Genomic DNA, 14222 nt, shown 5'->3' on the forward strand with positions numbered 1-14222 from the left:
AGGTAATAAGTTTGATGTATTGTAATTTGCATATAGGCTGGTGGAATTGTAACCAATTGCCGGACAATCTCAGAAAACTGTTGTGTAAATGTATGCATATGTCATTCAAAGCAATTAGTGTGCTGGGTGAGGATTTCCAGAAAAAAAGGGATCTCTTTTTTCCTACTTTCTCCTCAACTATTTAGGTAGTGTTTCTTCTTTCTTTTAGTGGAAATTTTCTATAATCAGTTGAACACCTAGGGTCCCAAAGGTCCAAACCATACACGGTTTGAACAGCTACCTAGGAAGGAGTTTTTTAATCACACTGCGTTTCCTTTGTGGTGATCACAAGGAGCCTGGTCTTCTGGAGCAGAACTCACAGCGACAGGGTTGGCTCCACAGCCTCCTCACCTATTCTAGGATGTAAATCTGCCATTTTCTCCATCAAGTACAGCAATGAAACAATTTTCCCTTCTATTATTTAAACAACAGTAAGAAAGTGATTACCAAAAAGAGGTCTTTAAGATAAACAAATATAGATATCTATCTAAAATCCTCTCTCCCAAAGGTAACCCAGGAAGCCCAGTTGTGGGTTTCTCCAGCTGTCTAAGACAACTCCCCCCCAGTCTCCCTTGTGTGTTCCTGTACAAAACCAGCTAGAATTCTTTTGACTGCATGTATTACTGAGCTCTTTCCTGACCTGGCTTCATTCTGTAAGAAAGAGCTCAGAAGTATTTGTGGAGATGTAGCTTATCTTAGCTGTTCCTTTCCCTTCCAGCTTGCCTTTCCTGACAGCACCCATTAGGCTGTACAACCATATTCAAATGTAAACATCCTACTAGCCATGTCAACACAGTATATTCATGAATTACTGAGCAGTTCCAAAATCAGCACGGCAGGAGACTGGGAAGGTCATTCTGTACAAGATGAAACCAGAGGCAGGCCTGTAAGCTCCACAAAACATCAATCTGATTTTTTCCTACTTAAAATTAAATATGCTTTGTTGCAATTTCTTCAGTGTTTTCACAACCGTATATTCTATTACTACTATATTAGGCTAACATTCTTTCATGTCTATTAGATAACATCCTTTTAAATCTAGTAGACACTTCTACCAAATGATTTTCAATAAATAAAATTCAGTGTATTATGGTCCAAATTCTCAGAATTTATAGAGAAAGTCTAAGAATGGGATTCGAGCATCAAATTTCTCATTCCCTGAAGTTATCACAGCATTTCATATTTTACATTATACACACTTAAATCCTCTTTATCAGTTATGAGACTATTTTAGACACTCTTAAATCATCAAGATTAAATTGGGGCATTTTTCCAGCAGCAGGATCTCAAGCTCAGATACTATTAGTTAATAAGGAGAGAAAGCAGACAAACCAGCTGTTGCAAGACACTGAACTTTTGCTTTTGATCATCCTTTACTTGATTCATGGCCCAAAGCAATCATGTAGGTTTAGAAGAGGATAACAAATTTTAGTGCATGACAGAGAAATGGAGAATAAGCGATGTCAATCATCACATACCACCAACCTTCTATCACTACCACTGGAGTTAAAAGCAGTTTCCCAGTCCTCTTTCGGATTGACCATTGGTGTGATGACACTTTTTTTTTCTGGCCTTATGGCAAGAGAAATAGGACAGACAAATGTGGAATAATAAATTCTAGTAATTTGCAAAATTATTAATATTTTACATATTAAAGAATTTGTCTTGTATTTCTCAGATTTGTTTTCTAAACTAGTTTATCCTACACAGTTAACCTCTCATATCTTAAGGCTGTCTTGCTTAGAAATCTTTGGCTATTTACTTTTCCTGTCTTAATTCTAAAGATGCAGCAAGTTCATAGAGGCTGTTCAAACTGTGCCTTCAGTCACATCACCCCTTACTCCTTTCTTATTTCAATAAATAAAATGGTATCTTTACCAAATGTTTTCCAGAAAATTCTGATCATTTCAAAGAATTCTTGGGATAATTTTGACTCTTAAAACCACTTATTAGCTTTCCTGTTGCATAGCACAGTACTCTCCCAGTTGTACACTATGTTCTAATAACTTAATATTACAACTAAGTAATAAACAGTCATCTAATAAATCCTATTTGTGGAACAATAACATTTTCACCTAAGCAAATATATATTCTATGAGAATAGGATGAACATATGAAATTTAGGAAACACAGAAACAGTGAAGAAGAATAAAATTATTTTAAGTTATTTATTACCATTTTAAAGGAATTGTCAGGGAGAAAACAGTTTCATATAATGAATCAGATAACGTCAACTTAAATTCCTTCAGATGTTTGTCCTTTGGCTTTTTCCCCTTCTGCCTTTCAGGCCGAAAATTCATACATACAATACAGTAAATCTATTAAAATTCAGAGTCTAAACACACAGTCCACAGCTGCTCTGATATTTGTGTAAATATTCTTTTGACATGTAAATACAAGTGACACCAGTATGTGTACATAATGGTATTAGCATGTACAATGCAAATGAATAATGGCATCTCTGACAAGACAGAGATAAAAACCAGATAATGCAACTTAAAACTTCATCACAATTTCTGGCTTCTTACATTTTAACATAAATCTTCATATTCCTATAAAAGGGTTCATTTGGATTTCTAAATATTTAACAATGCTATCCCACTTTTTCACTCATCACTTTGAAGGCACTTGGCACTTCAAAAAAGGCAAGAAAGCAACATTGTTTCTACTCTACAAATGTAAAAACCGAGGCACAAAAGACTATTTTTTCCAACACTGGTATTTCAAATATCAAACTTCTTCATGAAATTAGGCTAGTGTCCACCAAAACACAGGGCAACTTCTGACACTCCTTTCTTTTCCAACTTACCTATCATGATAAATGTAGGGCCTTAGAAATGAGCTGCCTCAGCACTTTAAAATCTGGACACATACAATGCATCTTCTTGTACTTTCAAGCGGCTGGCACTCCGTAAGAAAGGTGCTTCTAAAACTATGTTTGTCCCGGCAAAACAAAGAACAAATATGGTACTTAAGCTATCTATCATTACACAATTACCCACTGGATATAATGGAGGAAAAAGAATAGTTATTGAACAGGGGTATTGTAAACATGCTAATGTGTCTTATCAGTACAACACATGTGAAATAAAGAGAGGATTCAACTTTTCTGAAATTTTGTCAAAAACCCCTTTATTTTATAAAAATCACAGGACCTATTTAAAAGCTTAACTGAAAAGATTTGGTAAGAATTAATCAGAAATTAACTAACTGCAACTTGATTAATCAGAAATTTACTTCAACTGCCAGCACATCAAACCAGTCTGCCAGTGCAACACCACTAAGCAGGCAGAACTTGATTCAATATGTGTGTGCTTAGATTTGTCCAGCTAACTGGACAGATACTACTACACCCATACACTAATGTTTTTCTTAACACAATTACATTCTGTATGAAGTACTAACAATGTGGTACCTTCAAAATAATCTTCCCTTTAAAGCCAGAAAACAACATCTACCTACCACCAACTAGAGACATTTGGAGTGAGGAGGTATGGAGCTTTCTCCATATCTAGCAGCGCTTTATTGAACACCACTTTAATCCTTTTCTTCTTTAGCTGTACACAGACTTTTACAGGGTAGTTAACTACTCTTGGCTCTTCTTGTGGTACTGTCAGATTTGTCTTGATATTGGTCAGCTAGACACCATCTAAATTTTTCTCTTCATCTCCCTGCCATCCATGAGGGGTGTCCCCCAGGCTCTTCCAGATTAACTTGAGTGATCTGCCATTTTATCAGTATGGCAGAATTAATCCACCATATTTCAGTAAGCTTAAGAAAATACAGTTCCCTTGAATTCCAGGGTCTGGGTTGGGATTCCTTTACCTGATCTGCCATACCCATTCTTCAGAGGAGTTAACAGTGACCAGTACATACCAGAAAGGACTTCATTTGGTAATGAAGGATAAAGCCCATTAAAGGCAAACAACTGAACTAGAAGAAACTCCGTGTACGCTCAGCATTAAGGCTGAATGTGGGCTGTGTTACAGCCTATATAGATGGAAGAATATGACTTTATTGAAATGGTTCTAATAGTCCATTTGATGCAATTTTGCTTTTTCACATTTAAAACATACTAACTCTTGTGGTACAGTTCAGCCAAAGATGTACTGAACAACCGCTAGCTATTTAGCGTATGGCTGTCATATGACTATTCTGGATTGAAAAGGGAGTCCACGTCAGGATCTGTATGACTGCAATGCAAAGTGGAACCAGACAGATGAGATAGAACATGGCATCATGAAGACCTAAAAACAAACTGGTAAAGAAGATGAAAACACAGCTTTCAAGATGAAGATTAACTTTCATGGTCAATTCACAACAAATTATTTTTAAAGCATTCACATTACATACACATATACAGCATATACAAGTCACTGTGTGCGGTCAGCTCTAAATAAAAGAAATATAAATATATCAGATACCAAATGTACTCCAATTATACTTCCTAATTCTACATACAAATATGTATTTTATGTTGTTTGCTCCTCTCATAATAGGTGGGAGGAAATTGGATAATTAGCACACAAAGACTTAATTTTAATACCCTGTAGGATCCTGTTCGCTGCTTTAGTACACACCTGTATTATGGAATATAGAAATCAATTTAAGCAATATAATCCAATTATAGAACAGAGCATCTGAAAAGGTTTAGTAAGACTGAAAAATCTGGAAGAGAAAGAAAAGCAGAAAATGGAAGGAAACATTTTAATTTACATAAAATAATTTCATATTAGAATCTGTGCTACTAGCTATCCACAGTGTGTTCTTGTAGCTGCTGAGTGCTAGATGGAAGTCACGATTAATGCACAAAATTCAGGTATGGTGTAAGCAGCTGTTTGAAATATCAAGCCTTATTTAATTTTAAAATAAATGATTACAAGATAATATAAACCATAAAAAGAATACATGTGAAATTAATGCTCATTCTCATTTCTCATGGATGCATGGTATTTCCTCATCTAAATCTTCTCTAAGGAATAAGAGATAAGAGCATCAGCAAATATGAATAAGAAAAGAAAATACAGGAGTTAAAGGAGTTCCCTTTTATGAACAGTATGGTTTCTGACAGCTCAAAGCATACATTTAGGCAGTCATCTAGTAGCTAGAATCATTATCTACTGACATTCTGTTAATTATTGGATTCTAATTACTTAAATAGCAGGAAAGTCAACTCAAGCTGAGAAGCAGCCCCTAAATGAACTTTCTCTCCATGAGGCAGTTTATGTTATTTTCTTTTTTTTTTCCCTTAGCATTCAGGGATGAGATAGGAGACTCACAGAACAGCTATGGACACAATTCAAACCCCCTGGAATCTCTGAAAAAAACCTCTCATTAACCTGAGCAGGCTTATAATACCTAAGAGTTTCTCTGAATCCTAAAAGAATCAACCCATGTCTCACTGCATTTAACAGAAAAAATGCTTGCAACCTGCAACATAGCCCAGATTTATTCCTTAGTACATACACACACTCATACAATGATCACAATTTATCTCAAGTCATGTACATGCTAACGCTAATGCTACATAAGGAAACAAAAAACACAGGCTTACAAGTGAATTACTTAATCACTCGGACAATTGCATTAAGACTGGAAGTGCTCACTAACAGGTCACTGGTCCATAGCCAATGTTTATTGGCAGTGACAATGATTTACCATTTGGACGTTGTTTACTGGCCTGTATTCAGTTGCATTTTCCGTCCACCTACAAGCAAAGAAGGGCCCACATCATGTGCACCACCATCACAACTGCCAGCAGTTAACTGCATGAGCAGTGTCAGCAGGGAGACCAGAGAGAAAATACTTACCTGTCTGAAGATGAAAGTAGGACTAAGGCATAATTAACAGGATGTTGGGGCTTGTACTTTGCCTGTTCTGCACGCTAAAAAGGATTGCAGTTTTCAGTACTAAAATTATTCCATCTTTATACATGGACTACAGGAAGGACAAAAAAAGAAAGAATATCTGCCAAATCACTCACACTGGTGCAATCCTGATTTGGTTGCATTGCAACAATATTGGTTTAAGAAAATAATATTGCCTGTTGTACTGTAAAACCTTAAGTTACTGCAGGAATTGCAAAAAATATCTATAGTACACAGAACAAGGCACAGTAAAATATTTCATTAAGGGTCTGGGATAAGTCAAGAGCGGAGCTCAGATTTCATCATAACAACAGCTGAACTGGTAACTTCAGAAATTTCCATGTCATCTACATTTTTTGCACATGCAGCAATAAAACATACCATCTTTCACTAAAAAACCCTAATTTCACTCTGAATAGAATGTGATGTAGCCCAGTAATTCAGTATGAAAGCATCAACAGTTTAAAGTGCCTCTAATAAATAATGAAGAGTTGCTGTCAAATAACTTCATTCTGAAGTTAACAAATTTGAAAAGCACGCTTTTAAGAGAAGTTAGCTGTAGTTGCAGTGGCACTCCAGAAGAGGGAGTTTTAAAACTAGGTATCTTTTCCAGAGCAAAAAAAAACCAAACCCAAACGAAAAAAAACCAAATCAGCCCAACCCAAAGACAACAAAAAACCCCGAGGCATATGGGGCAGGTAATGCTTTGCTGTGATGACGGACCAAAGGGACAAAAAAAAAAACCAAACCAGGACCACTCCATTCTGCCAGCTCTTGCTCAAATTTTAAGGATATTAAAAAAATACTTCTTACGCTAGCTTCTACTACAAAATGCTTCACTGTGTAGTGACCACATTCCCTAAGAATGTGGTATAATAGGTATATTAATGTATACAGAATCATATGTAACACATATGGAATTGGGTACATGTGTGAAATAGGTTGCACCAAAAAGCAAGAAGACTTCTGGAAGAGAGGTACGCTATTCACAGCAGAAGTCACACTTCAGAGTTATGGTACCGGAGGCGAAACCAAGATATAGTGGATTGCTCCTAAGGAAGAAGACATCACTGTGACTAGGAAGATATTACCACTGAAGCAGAATTAAATACTAGAACTGGTAAGAAAGGGGTTGGTGATGTGAATGGTGAATACAAAGGCTTCAGTTCAGAGGAAGAGAAAGACAGTCTAGGTCTTTGGAATGCCTGATCTCATACAGTACTGGCATCACTGTACAGTGATAAGCTTTTTCTCATTTTTGATCTATCTTATGATACCTCGCAGATGAAAGAAAAAGGGGACTGAATTTTCCTTTCTTCTAGACTTTTACTCTCTGTATAAAACCTCTCTACTGTCTTACCAGCTTGGGTGCCCTGCAGAATACAACTGTAACAGAAACCACCAGGACGATGATGAACTATTGTCTCAAAAAGTCTTCTGGGATAAGGATTTAACTCATAATATGCCAATTGTCCTAATAAGCCGCTCAGGAATGTGGTCTTCACTAAAGGCAGAGAACATGTATCTGTTAATTTGACAACAGCAAGATGGCAAAAAAGACAAGCAAAGCTTAAAAACCAGCAACTTATAGTTGGTTGGTACTGTTAACAGAGTTTTGGTACTCTAATGAAGCAATAATGAAATATCCTGATCATGGACAATTTCAAGGAATCATAATACCACATAGCTGAAGAACCACAACATAATCACTGGAATGATGAGGAGGTGCAGGTGAGGTAGTCTCATCCTACAGTCTTTTTGCTGGAGGCATAAGAATCAGAAGATGTATCAGTTGTGCCAGAGACAGATTTTAATAGAGAGATTGTTTTCGATGCAGTGTAAGATGAGCACCAAAGATAGAATATTTACGAAGCCCACTTCTGAAGGCAGGATGATATTAATAAACTGCTATCAAATATGGAAGATAAATGAAATAGGGGAGAAAGACACACCCTTCCCCTGTAAGCTACAACCTTTTTTTTTTTTTTTTTTAAATATATGCAAGTTGAAGTAATCCAGAAAGTTTGTGAGCTCCGGCATTCCATGCAGTCTTGAGTAAGCAATATATCAAGAAATGAGGAATGAGGAAATGGAATGACAATATTACACAAAAATCAGTGTGAATACGAAAAGCTTACTTCCATAATTTTCAACTGTACACTTATTGCTGGAAAATATGTTTTACTACAGCAAAAGCGTGGAAAGTTGCTAAGAATACAAAAACCAATGTTCAAATTTTTGATGCTGGAGGGAACGAAGGGAGACATCTGGACATTTCTAAAAAAGGAGACCAGTGATTGCCTGTTAATACTTGTCTACATTCACTCGACAGACCGTTAACATACAAAAGATACAAAAAAACCCCAAAACTAAATACAGATAATAAGACACATCTTATTAAGATTCTTTTGCTTTGTAAGAGGATCTGTGAAATAACTGGAAGAAAACTAGTGCAACAGACTGTATCTAAAAAGCAACTGCCTGTCTATAACTCTAATGTACTCATATTTTCACTATCATTAAATACTGGAACTTTGTTCACAGAATAAGAATCATGGAATGGCTGAGGTTGGAAGGGACCTCTGGAGGTCACTTGCTCCAACCCCCTGCTCAAGCAGGGCCCCATAAAGCCAGCTGCCCAGGACTGTGTCTAGAGGACTTTCAAATATTTCTGAGGATGGAGGGTCCACAACCTCCCTGAGCAACCTGTTTCACTGCTCAGTTGCCCTCACAGTAAAACAGTGATTCCTGATTTTCAGAGAGCACCTCCTGTGTTTCAGTTTATGCCTATTGCCTCTGGTCCTGTCACTGGGCACCACTGGAAAGAGCCTGAATCCATCCTCTTTGCACCTTTTCCTTAAGGTATTTATATACAGAAGATTCCCCCTGAGCCATCTCTTTGCCAGGCTGAACAGTGCCAATTCTCTCAGCCTTTCCTCATAGCAGAGACGTTCCAGTCCCTTGAGAACCTTTGTGGTCCTTTGCTGGGTTCTCTCCAGTATGTTCATGTTTCTCTTGTGCTGAGGAGCCCAGGACTGGACACAGCACTCCAGGTCTGGCCTCACCAGTGCTGAGCAGAGGGGAAAGATCACCTCTGACCTCCTGGCAATACTTTGTCTAATGCAGCCCAAGATATCATTCGCCTCCTTTGCCACAAGAGCACATTGCTGGCTCATGTTCAGTTTGGTGGCCCCCAGCATATATTGGTGCATGGGCTGTTCCTCCCCAGGTCCAGGTCTTTGTAATTCTCCTTGTTAAACCATAAGGTTCCCATCAGCCCATTTGTCCAGCCTGCCAAGATCCCTCTGGATGGCAGCATGACCCTCTGATGTATCAGCCACATCTCCCAGTTTTGTGTCATCACCAAACTTCCTGAAGGTACATCCTGCCCCATCATCCAGATCATTAATGAAGTTGTTAAACAGGACCAGACCCAGTATAGGCCCCTAGGGTACACTACTAGTAATGGCCTCCAACTAGACTTCATGTCACTGACTGCCACCCTCTGCGCCTGGCCATTCAGCCAGTTTTCAACCCACCTCATTGCCTGCTCATCAGCCCATATTTCAAAGGCCTGTCTATGAGGATCTTATGGGAGAAAGTGTCAAAGGCCTTACTGAAGTCGAGGTAGACAATATCCAGTGCTCTTCCCTTGTCTACCAGGCTAGTCATTCCATTGTACAAGTTTATCTAGTTGGTCAAACATGACTTCTCCTTGGTGAAGCCATGCATGATTTCTCCTTGGTGAAGCCATGCTACTACTGATGATTTTATTGTCCTTAATGTGCCTTGAAATGGTTTCCAGGATTAGCTGCTCCATCATTGTTGCTCGGGTTTAACTTTCAGTTAAAGAAAAAATAAGAAATTTAGAATTCAGCAAATAGTTTATGGTTTTGGACTGCATCTTCTCTCTTCTCCCAGTAAACATTGCTGGAAACTCTTAAGACACTTATTCAGGACCCAAACATTTTGTTAACGCAGAAGAAGGGTCCTCTGTGCCATCTTCACAATTCACTTAAATGCATTCCAGAACACTTAATAGATATTGCCAGCTTTGGAGGAGGAATGACACAGCTGAGATTGTATTGGCATGGGTCATAACACTTCATTACATGTAATTCACATGTGTGAAATTTTTTTTTTCAAAACATTGAGCATATTTTAAGCAGTCTCCTGTATTCAATTCCTGATTTTCCCCAAACAACTTTGTCCTGAGGCAAGTGTACTTTAGCTGTCTGCCTATGGCTGAAATGTGAGTTCAGATTGATAGGGTTTCAATATGTGTAAGTAATTTTAGCTCAGTCAATGGTCTGAATACATTGCCATGGGCAAACTGACTCCCTAGAAACAATCTTGAGTAGTCTGGTCTGTGGACTGTATGCCCACATTGTAGTCCATTTGCAAACCGGAGAACATGCACATTCACACATACATATCCAGAAAATACATGCAGACTGCTTCATATTTAAGAAATTAGTTTTGAAGGGATGGGCAAGAGAAGTATAGAGTACTTCAGTTGCTCTTTGATTAACTGATCTCCGCTTTGTACCTTTGTGCTATTCCTTGCCCTAGTGAAATAAATCAGATTTCACCATGACTCAAGTGAAAATATAGGTTTTAGAGATTGAGTGAAGTATTTCACCTCTATATACAAGAAATTTATTGTTGCTATAGTCCAGAGGCTACTTACTGGGGGAAAAAAAAGATTTATAGCTACTGTGATTTAAAATCCATCCACAAAGGGATCATTTCTCTGACTGAAAAGGATCAGAACTGCAGTTTTTGTTTCAAATCTGAATTTCTCTGAATCATGAAGACGAATATATTCAGCTCTCTCAAATCCACATCCAGTTCAATGTATCACCCTTCTGCAAAAATCACTCATCTTATTTGACATTATAATGAGGTTCATGTCCTCTTCACATCATCTCAGTGGCTGACTATCTACAGAATGCATTAAAATAAAATCAACTGTTCTCACACATAGCCTCAAACTTCAGTCATCTTTGCTTGTGTCAGGATGCTCTTCTGAAGTCCACCTGTTGTCCTTCTACTCATGCATTTTTTTTTTAAATTCCTCAAATACAAAATCTACTCCAAGCCTTAGGTGACACATAAACCAGTCATTTCTCCTTCAAGAGCTATCTCCACAAAAGTTCATATACAATTGACTTCTATCTGCTTTTTAAGGTTTCTACTCAAAATTTAGGAGACCTATGTAGTTCTCAGGATATTCATGTTGTTCTCTCAAGCAAATCCTCATCAGGACTGATTTTTGCCTTTTAGTCTTTACTTCAGTTATTCCTTACGTTGCCACTTACTCTTGTTGACCATAAATCAACAGCCTATGACGCTCTCAGTGTACTGACTCCCTGTTAATTTGTTTTTATAAAAGCCCATGCATTTCCAAGTGCGAACTAGCAACCACAGCTTTATGCTATGTATTAAGGTCTGCAGGGACTGCAATGAAATCATTAGCATTAGAATGGTAAGTAGTATTGAAGCCAAAATTATACTCCTACTTGAGGCAAATTCCCTCCCTCCAGTGATTATACTGCTTCCTCTCAAACAAAAATGTATCTTAAATGCAACTGTATTAGGATTGTAACTTCAAGGAAGCAGGTTTATGACATAAACAAAACACAGAAACCAGGAGAACTTGTATCTTAATAAGAGGTATTAGGTGATCTCAAAATATTTTTTGCCTTTTTCGCAATAGAACAGGAGATAGTCAACTACTGAAATGTATCCTTTGCTTTTCAAAATTAGGTAGATATCCTCATGTGTATTGTTCAATAAATGCTTTATTCATTAAAAAATTCTAGAAAACATTTCTATTTCTACAGAGATAAAAAACTGGAAAATATTTTTAAAGCACTCATATTTTTGAAGTGCAGTTGATGCAAACTAATTGCAGATTAATTTGCTTTTTAAATGACAGGATTATTTCATGTTAATTTCTATGATTTAAAGTATCCTTTTTGAACTCACCTTGGATCAGGTTGAGCAACTTCTTTATTCAGGTTCTCATATCCAAATTGATTTAGTATTGTAACCACAAGCATTGGAGCCAAAGATTGGGCAGGCTTGGTAAACAAAGCATTGGTACCGAAAACCATAGAGGAAAGTGGTGATCTGAAATATTTAGGGAAAAAAACCCAAATGAATGCACAACACAAACTCATTAGTATATTAATTACAATAGTGATTTTTAAAATCCTGTTAATATGCAAATGCTAACTATCGTGATACTTGGCTTTATAGTTCACACATTCTAGCAAACAGACCAGCTATCATAATGAAATCCAATTTTATTTGGAAATAAAAGGTAATAAACCTCTAGGATCTATATACACTTGGCCCCAATTCTGAAATGACTTGCACTCAAGTTCAACTTTGAAGTGCACATTGAGTAATTACTGACATTAAGTTAGGCTGAGCAGTGCATGGACAATTAATTCCAACTTAGGACTTCACATGCATGAGGCCAGAAAAGGAAGCATTTTTTTCTTCATGAAAGCAATAGCTCTCACATTTGAGGGGCAAGTCCTTTAATACAGTGACCAGGATTGAATCTTCACTTACATAAACACTGATGGAACCAAGAGGAAGTTGTCTGCACTTTGATAAAAATCCAAAAGATCCATGAGCTGTAATATGCTACGTCACAGTAGGTTTTATCAGTTTTTATTTCAGAGAGATAGGAGCAACCAGTTAGACTTTGAAATTTGCACTTTAAGTGGCACAGGCAAAGCTTTCTAAATGCTTCTGCCATGTTGGAAAGGCCTTATTCAGAAAATTCCGTAAGTGATAATAGATGTATATGCTTACAAAATAGTTAAATTGAAGCTAACAAAAATAAACACACACAAAACTGGAGGACTTGGCTTATACTATAGTATTATTAAAACTAGAAATGACATCATAATCTGTTTAAATTAGTGGGCTGAAGTAACTGCAGGAAACTTTATTCAAGTTCTTATCTTTACTGATGCTAAATTGCTCTTAGAAAAATTACATCTGTGTCAAGGATCCAGGATCACTTACTTACATTACCTTGACATAATCTTACTTATGGAAGAGTAACATGGCAAATAGATAGCAAATAGATAGTAACAGATAGTAACATAGCAAATAGATATTTAAAGAAAAACAGTTACAACTGACTTACCTCCGCTTGTGCTTTATTAAATCTGCATCAACAATATCTGCCAAAGGCAAATTGAACAAACTAAATGAAGCTTGTACAATTACCCTAAAGAAAGATAAAATATTTAAGATGTTCACAGTCTCATATACACTTTCATAATGAAATTGTAACTTTCTAACATACACACCCCAACACTGACATTTCCACAAACATACAAAGCTGGGATGTTCTTTAAAATGTGGTGATTTATCTTTTTAAACCACAGCTCTGAAAGCATTATTAGATCTGTTTTTAATTGAGAATTAAAAATCGATACACAAAACTAAAAGGTAGGGGTTTTTTTCTTTTTTTTTCCCCGGACACTGGTGCAAAAGGTCATAAATACTTGGTAGAGATTATCAGTAAATGTCATTTAAATGACATGGAGAAAAGAAACATCTTAGAAGAAAGAGAAACTGAAAGTGTCCTCCTGAAATCTGAAAAGGACACGAGCATTACTGGAAAGACTACATGGAAGACAAACTTCAAAGTGGGCGAATTAGAATAGTAAAAAGATTTTATATGTATTCCTATATATGTATTTACATTTTTTAAAAATTACATTTAAAAAATATATATATGCATTTAAACATACACAAAGCCAACTCTTAACAAACTGCTAACTGAAACCACAAACTTACATATTGTGATTTCTATGTCTTATTAAATTTTGGGTATGATTAGGTTTTACTTATGAGAGGCTTTGAACAATTAGTACTTTAAACATACAGTCTTCAGGTACCTTAGAATTTTTTCCTGGGGAAAACAAAATATATCTTCATCATTTAAAGTATGCAGGTAATAAAATTCAATTTACTGTTCACACAATTCAATGTTACAGTAGCCCATGACAGAAATACTGAAAATAAGAATGAAAATGGCGCTGGGGGGGAAAGGAGATTAAGAAAAGGAACGTTGGAAAGAACATGTAGAAAGCAAGCAGTGAAACAGAAAATGAACAAATAAAACAATAGTAAGCTGTAATGATATTCTGTTACAAACAGGTCTTTATTTTTAAACAAGGTTTTCCATGTATCACAATATAGTTCTGTGAAAATACTACTTCTTGGCATCGTACTCACCCAGTACCAGTGACAATGTGACTCAGTATCGGTTACGTAACAGAT

The 14222-nt window shown here is 36.7% G+C and overlaps 1 protein-coding gene across 4 annotated transcripts in view; it reads right to left on the reverse strand.

The window, feature by feature from the left end:
• LOC142062545 (transmembrane protein 180-like) overlaps positions 1 to 14222 on the reverse strand; it is a 23036-nt gene continuing 8814 nt past the window's right edge. For 2 of the 4 annotated variants that reach the window (XM_075105062.1, XM_075105063.1), the window contains exons 5-7: positions 13078 to 13161; positions 11898 to 12041; positions 2069 to 4297 (exon numbers count right to left, since the gene is read on the reverse strand). In XM_075105062.1, coding sequence (XP_074961163.1) covers positions 4168 to 4297; positions 11898 to 12041; positions 13078 to 13161 — 358 coding nt within the window. In that variant the 3' untranslated portion in view covers positions 2069 to 4167. Of the gene's footprint in view, positions 1612 to 2067; positions 4298 to 11897; positions 12042 to 13077; positions 13162 to 14222 lie in introns of those variants that run through there. The other 2 variants (XM_075105064.1, XM_075105065.1) reach the window with 2 other exon arrangements.

Source organism: Phalacrocorax aristotelis, chromosome 10 (genome assembly GCF_949628215.1).
Source record: "Phalacrocorax aristotelis chromosome 10, bGulAri2.1, whole genome shotgun sequence".
NCBI classification, from domain to species: Eukaryota; Metazoa; Chordata; class Aves; order Suliformes; family Phalacrocoracidae; genus Phalacrocorax; species Phalacrocorax aristotelis.